Source organism: Electrona antarctica (assembly GCF_951216825.1).
Source record: "Electrona antarctica genome assembly, chromosome: 10".
Taxonomy (NCBI): Eukaryota; Metazoa; Chordata; class Actinopteri; order Myctophiformes; family Myctophidae; genus Electrona; species Electrona antarctica.
In genome coordinates, this window is record NC_136791.1 from 13,325,259 (window position 1) to 13,338,421 (window position 13,163).

Here is a 13,163-nt window from a genome sequence, read left to right on the forward strand (position 1 = left end):
TACAAGCCTCATGTTCCCTTAAAAGGTTATAAGAATGTGAATGAAAATGACTAACTGCATCCTACAGACCAGCCTTGGATCTCCATTTTTTTTTGGTAATAGCCGGGGATCCACAGGCCCAAAATGTAAGAGGACCTGTGATGTCATGCCGTACTTTTATTTGTGTTTTTTCTATTCATTTTGTCATTGCGGTTAAAAAAAGTTATGGCCATTTTTGTATACCACACCATAGACAACCTATATATGGCAACATTTTCCAAATTTCATCATGCTTTAAGTAGCATGTGACGTGTCAAACTAGGGGGTTTTCGTGATTCTGAATCCATTCCAAGCATTAGTTTTGCACTTAAAACACTCCTTGAGCTAAAAATGTCCATAGCCGTCATCACAAAATGAATGTGATGAGGTCAGCACATTTGGCTATGGCCGAATTTAGGCCAAGGAGTATTTTTCGTGTAAAACTAATGCTTGGAATGGATTCATATAATCGAATAATGAAAACCCCCTAGTTTGACATGTCACATGCTACTTGAAGCATAACGAAATTTGGAAAATGTTGCCTTTATAGGTTGTCTATGGTGTGGTATGCAAAAATGGCCATAACTCTTTTTTTCGCCGTGTTTCTGGCAGAGCAGGCCTCTCATTCTGTGGACCTTAATGACCAAATGAATAGAGAAAACAAGTACGGCATGACATCACAGGTTAAACTATTCCTTGAGCTTTTGGGCCTGTGGTCCCCTGGCTATAAATTAATGCCCGACTTTGTCTAAAAATAGCCAATTTACAAGCTCACAACGGGCTGCGATGGGACCCATTCGAGTGACAAATCAATAGTATGAATTTTATTTTGTAGTATGTGTAGAGTGACAAATACCCCAACAACATTGAAACTAAAGCAAAAGACGCCAATATATGAAAATACAATTTAACATTGTCATATTATTATCACAGAAGCCATTTGCATGTATATTTTCTGCTACTTTTGATTGCCTTTGAAAACATTAAAATCTTCACTATTTTTAAGAAAAAGCAGCTGCTTAGGGTCCTGATACAAATAAATATTCTTGAGATTTCCCAACACAGCCCAGCTACGTAGCCTTGAATTATGGTGGTCTGTTTTACTTTGGAGGATTTTAATTGAATAGAAACGTGTTGTTGAATGGGTCCACGTTTTCAAAAATGATCCTCTCCTCGTCCTCGTCCAGGGAAACCTGAAGGATGGTGTTCAAAGACAGGGAAACGTGATGCCACTAATTGCAGCATAGCGAGACATTTCTGAATGTTACGGGAAGGGACAGTCTTTCTCCGAGATTAACCACTATCAGGAAACCGCAGGTCCAATTGTGAGGTACTGGTCATCTTCATGTTCTGCCTTTCCCATCCACATGATCACGCTATCATTTGTGTTTGAGTAGAAGCTGAAAGAAACTTGTGTATATCTAGCACTGTTTGGAAACTCACTCTACCCTGCGTAGAGTGAGGTTCCAAATGGGGCTGCTGAATTTGGGGTCCCGGTATTTCACATACAAGTTTTCCACCATCCTAAGGGCAGGGATGGATGAACCTCCATGAGGGCCCCTGGGCTGGTAATTTTTACAGGGCTCCCATAGCGTGGCATTTTTGTCTTTACTTTTTTTTTACTTACATTTTTATCCCACGTTTTGGAACCCTTTTTTTCACCCAGTGTCAATTATCCTATGGGCGCTACACGTCCTCTGTCAACCTGGGGGGCAGCGGACTGACCTCATGCTTCCTTCTATGCATGAGTCAAAGCTTTTTTTCACCTGACGGGAGAATTTCCCCAGCCGGATGTAGCACGTGGAAGGAACACGTTATTCCGACCAGTTCCTTTCCCCTCCATCAGGCGCCCCAGCTGACCAGGGGGAGGTAGTTTAGAGACCAGGATTACTGCATGTTTTTGTGAGGTATACCTACTCTAGGGGACACGGGGAGAACATGCAAACTCCACACAGAAAGGCCCTTTCACCAACCCCAACTCTTATGTTGTTTTACTCTTATGTACCTGTACACAAGATGTAACAATAAAGTACAACCTTGAACCTTGAGGAGAGAACACACCCCCAGTGGGAATCGAACTTATGAGCCAAGGGCTCCTGGGCCACGGCCCCACTGGCCCAATGGCTAATTTGGCCCTGCCTAAGGGTACGCATTTCTTCCTACCCTATACCTACCTATACCTACCCTCTCGTCCTAAGGGGCACATGCACTGGTACGAGCCGTTCATGTCAGGAGCACACAATGAGCCTTGTCTGCAAAGGTGATTCACACAGTTCACAGACTGGTTAAAGGGCCACTTCACCCCTTTTGCAACCAGATCTTATTTTAATGATTAGGACACAATAAACATTTCCTGTAATATGTGTTTTTAGATATTTTAGTATTTCAAAGTGAAGGCACAGGCACTGGTCTCATTTCCTTCTCCTTCCTTCCTCGCGTCACCAGGTTTTCCACCTCGGAGGAAAGCCTGGTCTGTGTTCCAAAATAGCTGTGTGAACCGGTCTGGAGCGCATGGTAAAATACGTCATGGTCCATGATTTGTCATCTGGCAGAAAACCACTAGGTGGAATCAGAAGTACCCGGAATAAGTCCCCACGATCGTAATTCTAGGGCCTACCCAATAATATAGAATTTCCCTGTGGGACAACAAAGGTATAGAGACGCTAAATAGTCTCTGGAATGTTCACTCACCTTTTTGTTTTAAAAATGAGCTAAACTACGCTGCATCAGCACAAATATCCTATACGAGTAGGGCAACCAAATGGTCAGCTACGTCCCTGGATGTTTGTCTCTTGAGGGGCAATCTGAGAATCCCATTGGCAAAGAACGGAAAAACAGCGACCCTTGTTCACGGAAAAGCGACAGGCAATAGTCCATGGTCTCGGAGGGCATACTATAGTATGTTGTTTTTCACGATTTCGGCACTCAAAAATGATGAAAAACGGCATGCTATAGTATGCCGTCCGATATGGGCTATAGCCCATGGTCATAAATGATGAAAAACGAGGATTTGAAAAATAGACGAAAATGACTCCGAGACGATGGGCTATAGCCCATGGTCTCGGAGTGATTTTCGTCTTTTTTTCAAATCCTCAAAAATGATGGAAAACGGCATGCAATAGTATGCCGTTCGAGACCATGGGCTATAGCCCATCGTCTCGGAGTGATTTTCGTCTTTTTTTCAAATCCTCGTTTTCGTCTTTTTTTCAAATCCTCAAAAATGATGAAAAACGGCATGCTAAAACTATGAAACATTTCAAAGATTCCTTTTCAGGCAAACATGTCCACCGTAAGATGAACCTAAATAGGTTTGAATGGGGTTTCTAGGTGTAAGTATGTAGGACTAGTAGCATGCCAAAGTTTGTGCTATTGCCATTGAGAATGCATTGGGTGTTTAAGTTAAATAACTCAAAAACTACAAAACATTTCAAAGTAAAAAGTTCCAGCATGTGTCTCCACAGTAAGCTGAATTTGAAACAGTGTGAATGCAGTTTCTAGGTGAAAGTACTTTTTTGATATCTGCCATTGAGCCCCATTTTAGATTTCTCAAATTTGAAAGCACTATATTTCTAAAACTATGAAACATTTCAAAGATTCCTTTTCAGGCAAACATGTCCACCGTAAGATGAACCTAAGTAGGTTTGAATGGGGTTTCTAGGTGTAAGTATGTAGGACTAGTAGCGTGACGACGAGTATAATAAACTGGAAGAAAAGTGAAGGTTTATAGGTCCTTCTCAGCTCAATCAACAGGACCAGAATACACCTGGGCTGGCTGCCAGGATCACATCCACCAATGGGGAGGCTGTCTGTGTCCTGTCATGGTTTCTCCTCTGTAATATCTGATTAACATCCACGATAACACTTAAAAGCACTAAAGACACCTTTGATGCACAGCACCATTCATTCAAATGCTCTGTACATGATCCCAAGGCCCCATTTGAAAAGTGACACCAAGAAGAACAACTTACAACCTAAAAATCACTGAGAGCTCAGTGGCACCCTTGTTAAGATGATGTCCATGTGAGACAGAGGTTGTGAGTTCAAATCCAGCTGAGTTCCTCCTACTTTCACTCTGCAGCATGTTTTGGAGAATAACATCCAGAAGGGAACTGGAATGAGATGAAAAGCTGAGGAGATTCTCAGAGAGCATGGTGGCACTCTGTGATAAGCTGCTGTCTATGTGAGCCACAGGTCGTGGGTTCAAGTTCAGCCCATGGCCTCAGACGGCATACTATAGCATACCATTTTTCATAATTTTTGAGGATTTGAAAAAAAGACAAAAATCACTCCGAGACCATGGGCTATAGCCCATGGTCTCGGGGTCATTTTCGTCTTTTTTTCTTTTTTTCCTACTATAGGCCTAGTATAGTAGGAAAACGGCATGCTATAGTATGCCGTTCGAGACCATGGGCTATAGCCCATCGTCTCGGAGTGATTCTCGTCTTTTTTTCAAATCCTCAAAAATGATGAAAAACGGCATGCTATAGTATGCCGTCCGATATGGGCTATAGCCCATGGTCATAAATGATGAAAAACGAGGATTTGAAAAATAGACGAAAATGACTCCGAGACGATGGGCTATAGCCCATGGTCTCGGAGTGATTTCCGTCTTTTTTCAAATCCTCAAAAATGATGAAAAACGGCATGCTATAGTATGCCGTCCGATATGGGCTATAGCCCATGGTCATAAATGATGAAAAACAAGGATTTGAAAAATAGACGAAAATGACTCCGAGACGATGGGCTATAGCCCATGGTCTCGGAGTGATTTTCGTCTTTTTTTCAAATCCTCAAAAATGATGGAAAACGGCATGCTATAGTATGCCGTTCGAGACCATGGGCTATAGCCCATCGTCTCGGAGTGATTTCCGTCTTTTTTTCAAATCCTCGTTTTCGTCTTTTTTTCAAATCCTCAAAAATGATGAAAAACGGCATGCTAAAACTATGAAACATTTCAAAGATTCCTTTTCAGGCAAACATGTCCACCGTAAGATGAACCTAAATAGGTTTGAATGGGGTTTCTAGTTGTAAGTATGTAGGACTAGTAGCATGCCAAAGTTTGTGCTATTGCCATTGAGAATGCATTGGGCGTTTAAGTTAAATAACTCAGAAACTACAAAACATTTCAAAGTAAAAAGTTCCAGCATGTGTCTCCACAGTAAGCTGAATTTGAAACAGTGTGAATGCAGTTTCTAGGTGAAAGTGCTTTTTTGACGTGCCAATATCTGCCATTGAGCCCCATTGTAGATTTCTCAAATTTGAAAGCACTATATTTCTAAAACTATGAAACATTTCAAAGATTCCTTTTCAGGCAAACATGTCCACCGTAAGATGAACCTAAGTAGGTTTGAATGGGGTTTCTAGGTGTAAGTATGTAGGACTAGTAGCGTGACGACGAGTATAATAAACTGGAAGAAAAGTAACAGTGTGTGTTCTGGTCCTGTTGATTGAGCAGAGCAGGACCTAGGTCCTTCTCAGCTCAATCAACAGGACTAGAACACACCTGGGCTGGCTGCCAGGATCACATCCACCAATGGGAAGGCTGTCTGTGTCCTGTCATAGTTTCTCCTCTGTAATATCTGATTAACATCCACGATAACACTTAAAAGCACTAAAGACACCTTTGATGCACATGTGCACCATTCATTCAAATGCTCTGTACATGATCCCAAGGCCCCATTTGAAAAGTGACACCAAGAAGAACAACTCACAACCTAATAATCACTGAGAGCTCAGTGGCACCCTTGTTAAGATGACGTCCATGTGAGCCAGAGGTTGTGAGTTCAAATCCAGCTGAGTTCCTCCTACTTTCACTCTGCAGCATGTTTTGGAGAATAACATCCAGAAGAGAACTGGAAAGAGATGAAAAGCTGAGGAGATTCTCAGAGAGCATGGTGGCACTCTGTGATAAGCTGCTGTCTATGTGAGCCACAGGTCGTGGGTCCAAGTTCAGCCCATGGCCTCAGACGGCATACTATAGCATGCCATTTTTCATAATTTTTGAGGATTTGAAAAATAGACGAAAATGACTCCGAGACGATGGGCTATAGCCCATGGTCTCGGAGTGATTTTCGTCTTTTTTTCAAATCCTCAAAAATGATGGAAAACGGCATGCTATAGTATGCCGTTCGAGACCATGGGCTATAGCCCATCGTCTCGGAGTGATTTCCGTCTTTTTTTCAAATCCTCGTTTTCGTCTTTTTTTCAAATCCTCAAAAATGATGAAAAACGGCATGCTAAAACTATGAAACATTTCAAAGATTCCTTTTCAGGCAAACATGTCCACCGTAAGATGAACCTAAATAGGTTTGAATGGGGTTTCTAGTTGTAAGTATGTAGGACTAGTAGCATGCCAAAGTTTGTGCTATTGCCATTGAGAATGCATTGGGCGTTTAAGTTAAATAACTCAGAAACTACAAAACATTTCAAAGTAAAAGGTTCCAGCATGTGTCTCCACAGTAAGCTGAATTTGAAACAGTGTGAATGCAGTTTCTAGGTGAAAGTGCTTTTTTGACGTGCCAATATCTGCCATTGAGCCCCATTGTAGATTTCTCAAATTTGAAAGCACTATATTTCTAAAACTATGAAACATTTCAAAGATTCCTTTTCAGGCAAACACGTCCACCGTAAGATGAACCTAAGTAGGTTTGAATGGGGTTTCTAGGTGTAAGTATGTAGGACTAGTAGCGTGACGACGAGTATAATAAACTGGAAGAAAAGTAACAGTGTGTTTTCTGGTCCTGTTGATTGAGCAGAGCAGGACCTAGGTCCTTCTCAGCTCAATCAACAGGACTAGAACACACCTGGGCTGGCTGGCAGGATCACATCCACCAATGGGAAGGCTGTCTGTGTCCTGTCATAGTTTCTCCTCTGTAATATCTGATTAACATCCACGATAACACTTAAAAGCACTAAAGACACCTTTGATGCACATGTGCACCATTCATTCAAATGCTCTGTACATGATCCCAAGGCCCCATTTGAAAAGTGACACCAAGAAGAACAACTTACAACCTAATAATCACTGAGAGCTCAGTGGCACCCTTGTTAAGATGACGTCCATGTGAGCCAGAGGTTGTGAGTTCAAATCCAGCTGAGTTCCTCCTACTTTCACTCTGCAGCATGTTTTGGAGAATAACATCCAGAAGAGAACTGGAAAGAGATGAAAAGCTGAGGAGATTCTCAGAGAGCATGGTGGCACTCTGTGATAAGCTGCTGTCTATGTGAGCCACAGGTCGTGGGTCCAAGTTCAGCCCATGGCCTCAGACGGCATACTATAGCATGCCATTTTTCATAATTTTTGAGGATTTGAAAAAAAGACAAAAATCACTCCGAGACCATGGGCTATAGCCCATCGTCTCGGGGTCATTTTCGTCTTTTTTTCAAATCCTCAAAAATGATGCAAAACGGCATGCTATAGTATGCCGTTCGAGAGCCCATGGTCTCGGAGTGATTTTCGTCTTTTTTTCAAATCCTCAAAAATGATGGAAAACGGCATGCTATAGTATGCCGTCCGATATGGGCTATAACCCATGGTCATAAATGATGAAAAACGAGGATTTGAAAAATAGACGAAAATGACTCCGAGACGATGGGCTATAGCCCATGGTCTCGGAGTGATTTTCGTATTTTTTTCAAATCCTCAAAAATTATGGAAAACGGCATGATATAGTATGCCGTTCGAGACCATGGGCTATACGTCCAATATGGGCTATAGCCCCTGGTCATAAATGATGAAAAACGAGGATTTGAAAAATAGACGAAAATGACTCTGAGACGATGGGCTATAGCCCATCGTCTCGGAGTGATTTCCGTCTTTTTTTCAAATCCTCAAAAATGATGGAAAACGGCATGCTATAGTATGCCGTCCGATATGGGCTATAGCCCATGGTCATAAATGATGAAAAACGAGGATTTGAAAAATAGACGAAAATGACTCCGAGACGATGGGCTATAGCCCATGGTCTCGGAGTGATTTTCGTATTTTTTTCAAATCCTCAAAAATTATGGAAAACGGCATGATATAGTATGCCGTTCGAGACCATGGGCTATACGTCCAATATGGGCTATAGCCCCTGGTCATAAATGATGAAAAACGAGGATTTGAAAAATAGACGAAAATGACTCTGAGACGATGGGCTATAGCCCATCGTCTCGGAGTGATTTCCGTCTTTTTTTCAAATCCTCAAAAATTATGAAAAACGGCATGCTATAGTATGCCGTCCGATATGGGCTATAGCCCATGGTCATAAATGATGAAAAACGAGGATTTGAAAAAAAGAAGAAAATGACTCCGAGACGGTGGGCTATAGCCCATGGTCTCGGAGTGATTTTCGTCTTTTTTTCAAATCCTCAAAAATGATGGAAAACGGCATGATATAGTATGCCGTTCGAGACCATGGGCTATACGTCCAATATGGGCTATAGCCCCTGGTCATAAATGATGAAAAACGAGGATTTGAAAAATAGACGAAAATGACTCTGAGACGATGCAGGGCTATAGCCCATTGTCTCGGAGTGATTTCCGTCTTTTTTTCAAATCTTCAAAAATTATGAAAAACGGCATGCTATAGTATGCCGTCCGATATGGGCTATAGCCCATGGTCATAAATGATGAAAAACGAGGATTTGAAAAAAAGAAGAAAATGACTCCGAGACGGTGGGCTATAGCCCATGGTCTCGGAGTGATTTTCGTCTTTTTTTCAAATCCTCAAAAATGATGGAAAACGGCATGCTATAGTATGCCGTTCGAGACCATGGGCTATAGCCCATCGTCTCAGAGTGATTTCCGTCTTTTTTTCAAATCCTCAAAAATGATGAAAAACGGCATGCTATAGTATGCCGTCCGATATGGGCTATAGCCCATGGTCATAAATGATGAAAAACGAGGATTTGAAAAATAGACGAAAATGACTCCGAGACGATGGGCTATAGCCCATGGTCTCGGAGTGATTTTTGTCTTTTTTTCAAATCCTCAAAAATGATGGAAAACGGCATGATATAGTATGCCGTTCGAGACCATGGGCTATACGTCCAATATGGGCTATAGCCCATGGTCATAAATTATGAAAAACTAGGATTTGAAAAATAGACGAAAATGACTCCGAGACGATGGGCTATAGCCCATGGTCTCAGGGTGATTTTCGTCTTTTTTTCAAATCCTCAAAAATGATGAAAAACGGCATGCTAAAACTATGAAACATTTCAAAGATTCCTTTTCAGGCAAACATGTCCACCGTAAGATGAACCTAAATAGGTTTGAATGGGGTTTCTAGTTGTAAGTATGTAGGACTAGTAGCTTGCCAAAGTTTGTGCTATTGCCATTGAGAATGCATTGGGCGTTTAAGTTAAATAACTCAGAAACTACAAAACATTTCGTAAAAAAGTAAAAAGTTCCAGCATGTGTCTCCACAGTAAGCTGAATTTGAAACAGTGTGAATGCAGTTTCTAGGTGAAAGTGCTTTTTTGACGTGCCAATATCTGCCATTGAGCCCCATTGTAGATTTCTCAAATTTGAAAGCACTATTTTTCTAAAACTATGAAACATTTCAAAGATTCCTTTTCAGGCAAACATGTCCACCGTAAGATGAACCTAAGTAGGTTTGAATGGGGTTTCTAGGTGTAAGTATGTAGGACTAGTAGCGTGACGACGAGTATAATAAACTGGAAGAAAAGTAACGAGTGTGTGTTCTGGTCCTGTTGATTGAGCAGAGCAGGACCTTCTCAGCTCAATCAACAGGACCAGAACACACCTGGGCTGGCTGCCAGGATCACATCCACCAATGGGAAGGCTGTCTGTGTCCTGTCATAGTTTCTCCTCTGTATTATCTGATTAACATCCACGATAACACTTAAAAGCACTAAAGACACCTTTGATGCACAGCACCATTCATTCAAATGCTCTGTACATGATCCCAAGGCCCCATTTGAAAAGTGACACCAAGAAGAACAACTTACAACCTAATAATCACTGAGAGCTCAGTGGCACCCTTGTTAAGATGACGTCCATGTGAGCCAGAGGTTGTGAGTTCAAATCCAGCTGAGTTCCTCCTACTTTCACTCTGCAGCATGTTTTGGACAATAACATCCAGAAGAGAACTGGAAAGAGATGAAAAGCTGAGGAGATTCTCAGAGAGCATGGTGGCACTCTGTGATAAGCTGCTGTCTATGTGAGCCACAGGTCGTGGGTCCAAGTTCAGCCCATGGCCTCAGACGGCATACAATAGCATGGCATTTTTCATAATTTTTGAGGATTTAAAAAAAAGACAAAAATCACTCCGAGACCATGGGCTATAGCCCATCGTCTCGGGGTCATTTTCGTCTTTTTTTCAAATCCTCAAAAATGATGCAAAACGGCATGCTATAGTAGGCCTATGCCGTTCGAGACCATGGGCTATAGCCCATCGTCTCGGAGTGATTTCCGTCTTTTTTTCAAATCCTCAAAAATGATGAAAAACGGCATGCTATAGTATGCCGTCCGATATGGGCTATAGCCCATGGTCATAAATGATGAAAAACGAGGATTTGAAAAATAGACGAAAATGACTCCGAGACAATGGGCTATAGCCCATGGTCTCGGAGTGATTTTCGTCTTTTTTTCAAATCCTGAAAAATGATGGAAAACGGCATGCTATAGTATGCCGTTCGAGACCATGGGCTATAGCCCATCGTCTCGGAGTCATTTTCGTCTTTTTTTCAAATCCTAGTTTTTCATCATTTATGACCATGGCGATGGGCTATAGCCGATGGTCTCGAACGGCATACTATAGTATGCCGTTTTGCATCATTTTTGAGAATTTGAAAAAAAGACGAAAATGACTCCGAGACCATGGGCTATAGCCCATCGTCTCGGAGTCATTTTCGTCTTTTTTTCAAATCATTGTTTTTCATCATTTATGACCATGGCGATGGGCTATAGCCCATTGTCTCGAACGGCATATTATAGCATGCCGTTTTGCATCATTTTTGAGGATTTGAAAAAAAGACGAAAATCACTCCGAGACCATGGGCTTTAGCCCATCGTCTCGGAGTCATTTTCCTCTTTTTTTCAAATCCTTGTTTTTCATCATTTATGACCATGGCGATGGGCTATAGCCCATTGTCTCGAACGGCATACTATAGCATGCCGTTTTGCATCATTTTGAGGATTTGAAAAAAAGACGAAAATCACTCCGAGACCATGGGTTATAGCCCATCGTCTCGGAGTCATTTTCCTCTTTTTTTCAAATCCTTGTTTTTCATCATTTATGACCATGGCGATGGGCTATAGCTCATGGTCTCGAACGGCATACTATAGCATGCCGTTTTGCATCATTTTTGAGGATTTGAAAAAAAGACGAAAATCACTCCGAGACCATGGGCTATAGCCCATCGTCTCTGAGTCATTTTCGTCTTTTTTTCAAATCCTCGTTTTTCATCATTTATGACCATGGCGATGGGCTATAGCCCATGGTCTCGAACGGCATACTATAGCATGCCGTTTTCCATCATTTTTCAGGATTTGAAAAAAAGACGAAATCACTCCGAGACCATGGGCTATCGCCCATCGTCTCGGAGTCATTTTCGTCTTTTTTTCAAATCCTTGTTTTTCATCATTTATGACCATGGCGATGGGCTATAGCCCATGGTCTCGAACGGCATACTATAGCATGCCGTTTTGCATCATTTTTGAGGATTTGAAAAAAAGACGAAAATCACTCCGAGACCATGGGCTATAGCCCATCGTCTCGGAGTCATTTTCCTCTTTTTTTCAAATCCTTGTTTTTCATCATTTATGACCATGGCGATGGGCTATAGCCCATGGTCTCGAACGGCATACTATAGCATGCCGTTTTGCATCATTTTTGAGGATTTGAAAAAAAGACGAAAATCACTCCGAGACCATGGGCTGTAGCCCATCGTCTCGGAGTCATTTTCGACTTTTTTTCAAATCCTTGTTTTTCATCATTTATGACCATGGCGATGGGCTATAGCCCATGGTCTCGAACGGCATACTATAGCATGCCGTTTTGCATCATTTTTGAGGATTTGAAAAAAAGACGAAAATCACTCCGAGACCATGGGCTATAGCCCATCGTCTCGGAGTCATTTTCGTCTTTTTTTCAAATCCTTGTTTTTCATCATTTATGACCATGGCGATGGGCTATAGCCCATTGTCTCGAACGGCATACTATAGCATGCCGTTTTGCATCATTTTTGAGGATTTGAAAAAAAGACGAAAATCACTCCGAGACCATGGGCTATAGCCCATCGTCTCGGAGTCATTTTCCTCTTTTTTTAAAATCCTTGTTTTTCATAATTTATGACCATGGCGATGGGCTATAGCTCATGGTCTCGAACGGCATACTATAGCATGCCGTTTTGCATCATTTTTGAGGATTTGAAAAAAAGACGAAAATCACTCCGAGACCATGGGCTATAGCCCATCGTCTCTGAGTCATTTTCGTCTTTTTTTCAAATCCTCGTTTTTCATCATTTATGACCATGGCGATGGGCTATAGCCCATTGTCTCGAACGGCATACTATAGCATGCCGTTTTGCATCATTTTTGAGGATTTGAAAAAAAGACGAAAATCACTCCGAGACCATGGGCTATAGCCCATCGTCTCGGAGTCATTTTCCTCTTTTTTTCAAATCCTTGTTTTTCATCATTTATGACCATGGCGATGGGCTATAGCTCATGGTCTCGAACGGCATACTATAGCATGCCGTTTTGCATCATTTTTGAGGATTTGAAAAAAAGACGAAAATCACTCCGAGACCATGGGCTATAGCCCATCGTCTCTGAGTCATTTTCGTCTTTTTTTCAAATCCTCGTTTTTCATCATTTATGACCATGGCGATGGGCTATAGCCCATGGTCTCGAACGGCATACTATAGCATGCCGTTTTCCATCATTTTTCAGGATTTGAAAAAAAGACGAAATCACTCCGAGACCATGGGCTATAGCCCATCGTCTCGGAGTAATTTTCGTCTTTTTTTCAAATCCTTGTTTTTCATCATTTATGACCATGGCGATGGGCTATAGCCCATGGTCTCGAACGGCATACTATAGCATGCCGTTTTGCATCATTTTTGAGGATTTGAAAAAAAGACGAAAATCACTCCGAGACCATGGGCTATAGCCCATCGTCTCGGAGTCATTT

The 13,163-nt window shown here is 41.8% G+C and overlaps 1 protein-coding gene across 1 annotated transcript in view; it reads right to left on the bottom strand.

Annotated features, from left to right (window-relative positions):
• Positions 1 to 99: 99 nt before the first annotated feature.
• eys (eyes shut homolog) overlaps positions 100 to 13,163 on the bottom strand; it is a 580,966-nt gene continuing 567,902 nt past the window's right edge. Inside the window, exon 52 of the mRNA XM_079513211.1 lies at positions 100 to 1,211. Within this exon, the coding sequence (XP_079369337.1) occupies positions 1,134 to 1,211 (78 nt within the window). The 3' untranslated portion in view covers positions 100 to 1,133. The remainder of the gene's footprint in view (positions 1,212 to 13,163) is intronic.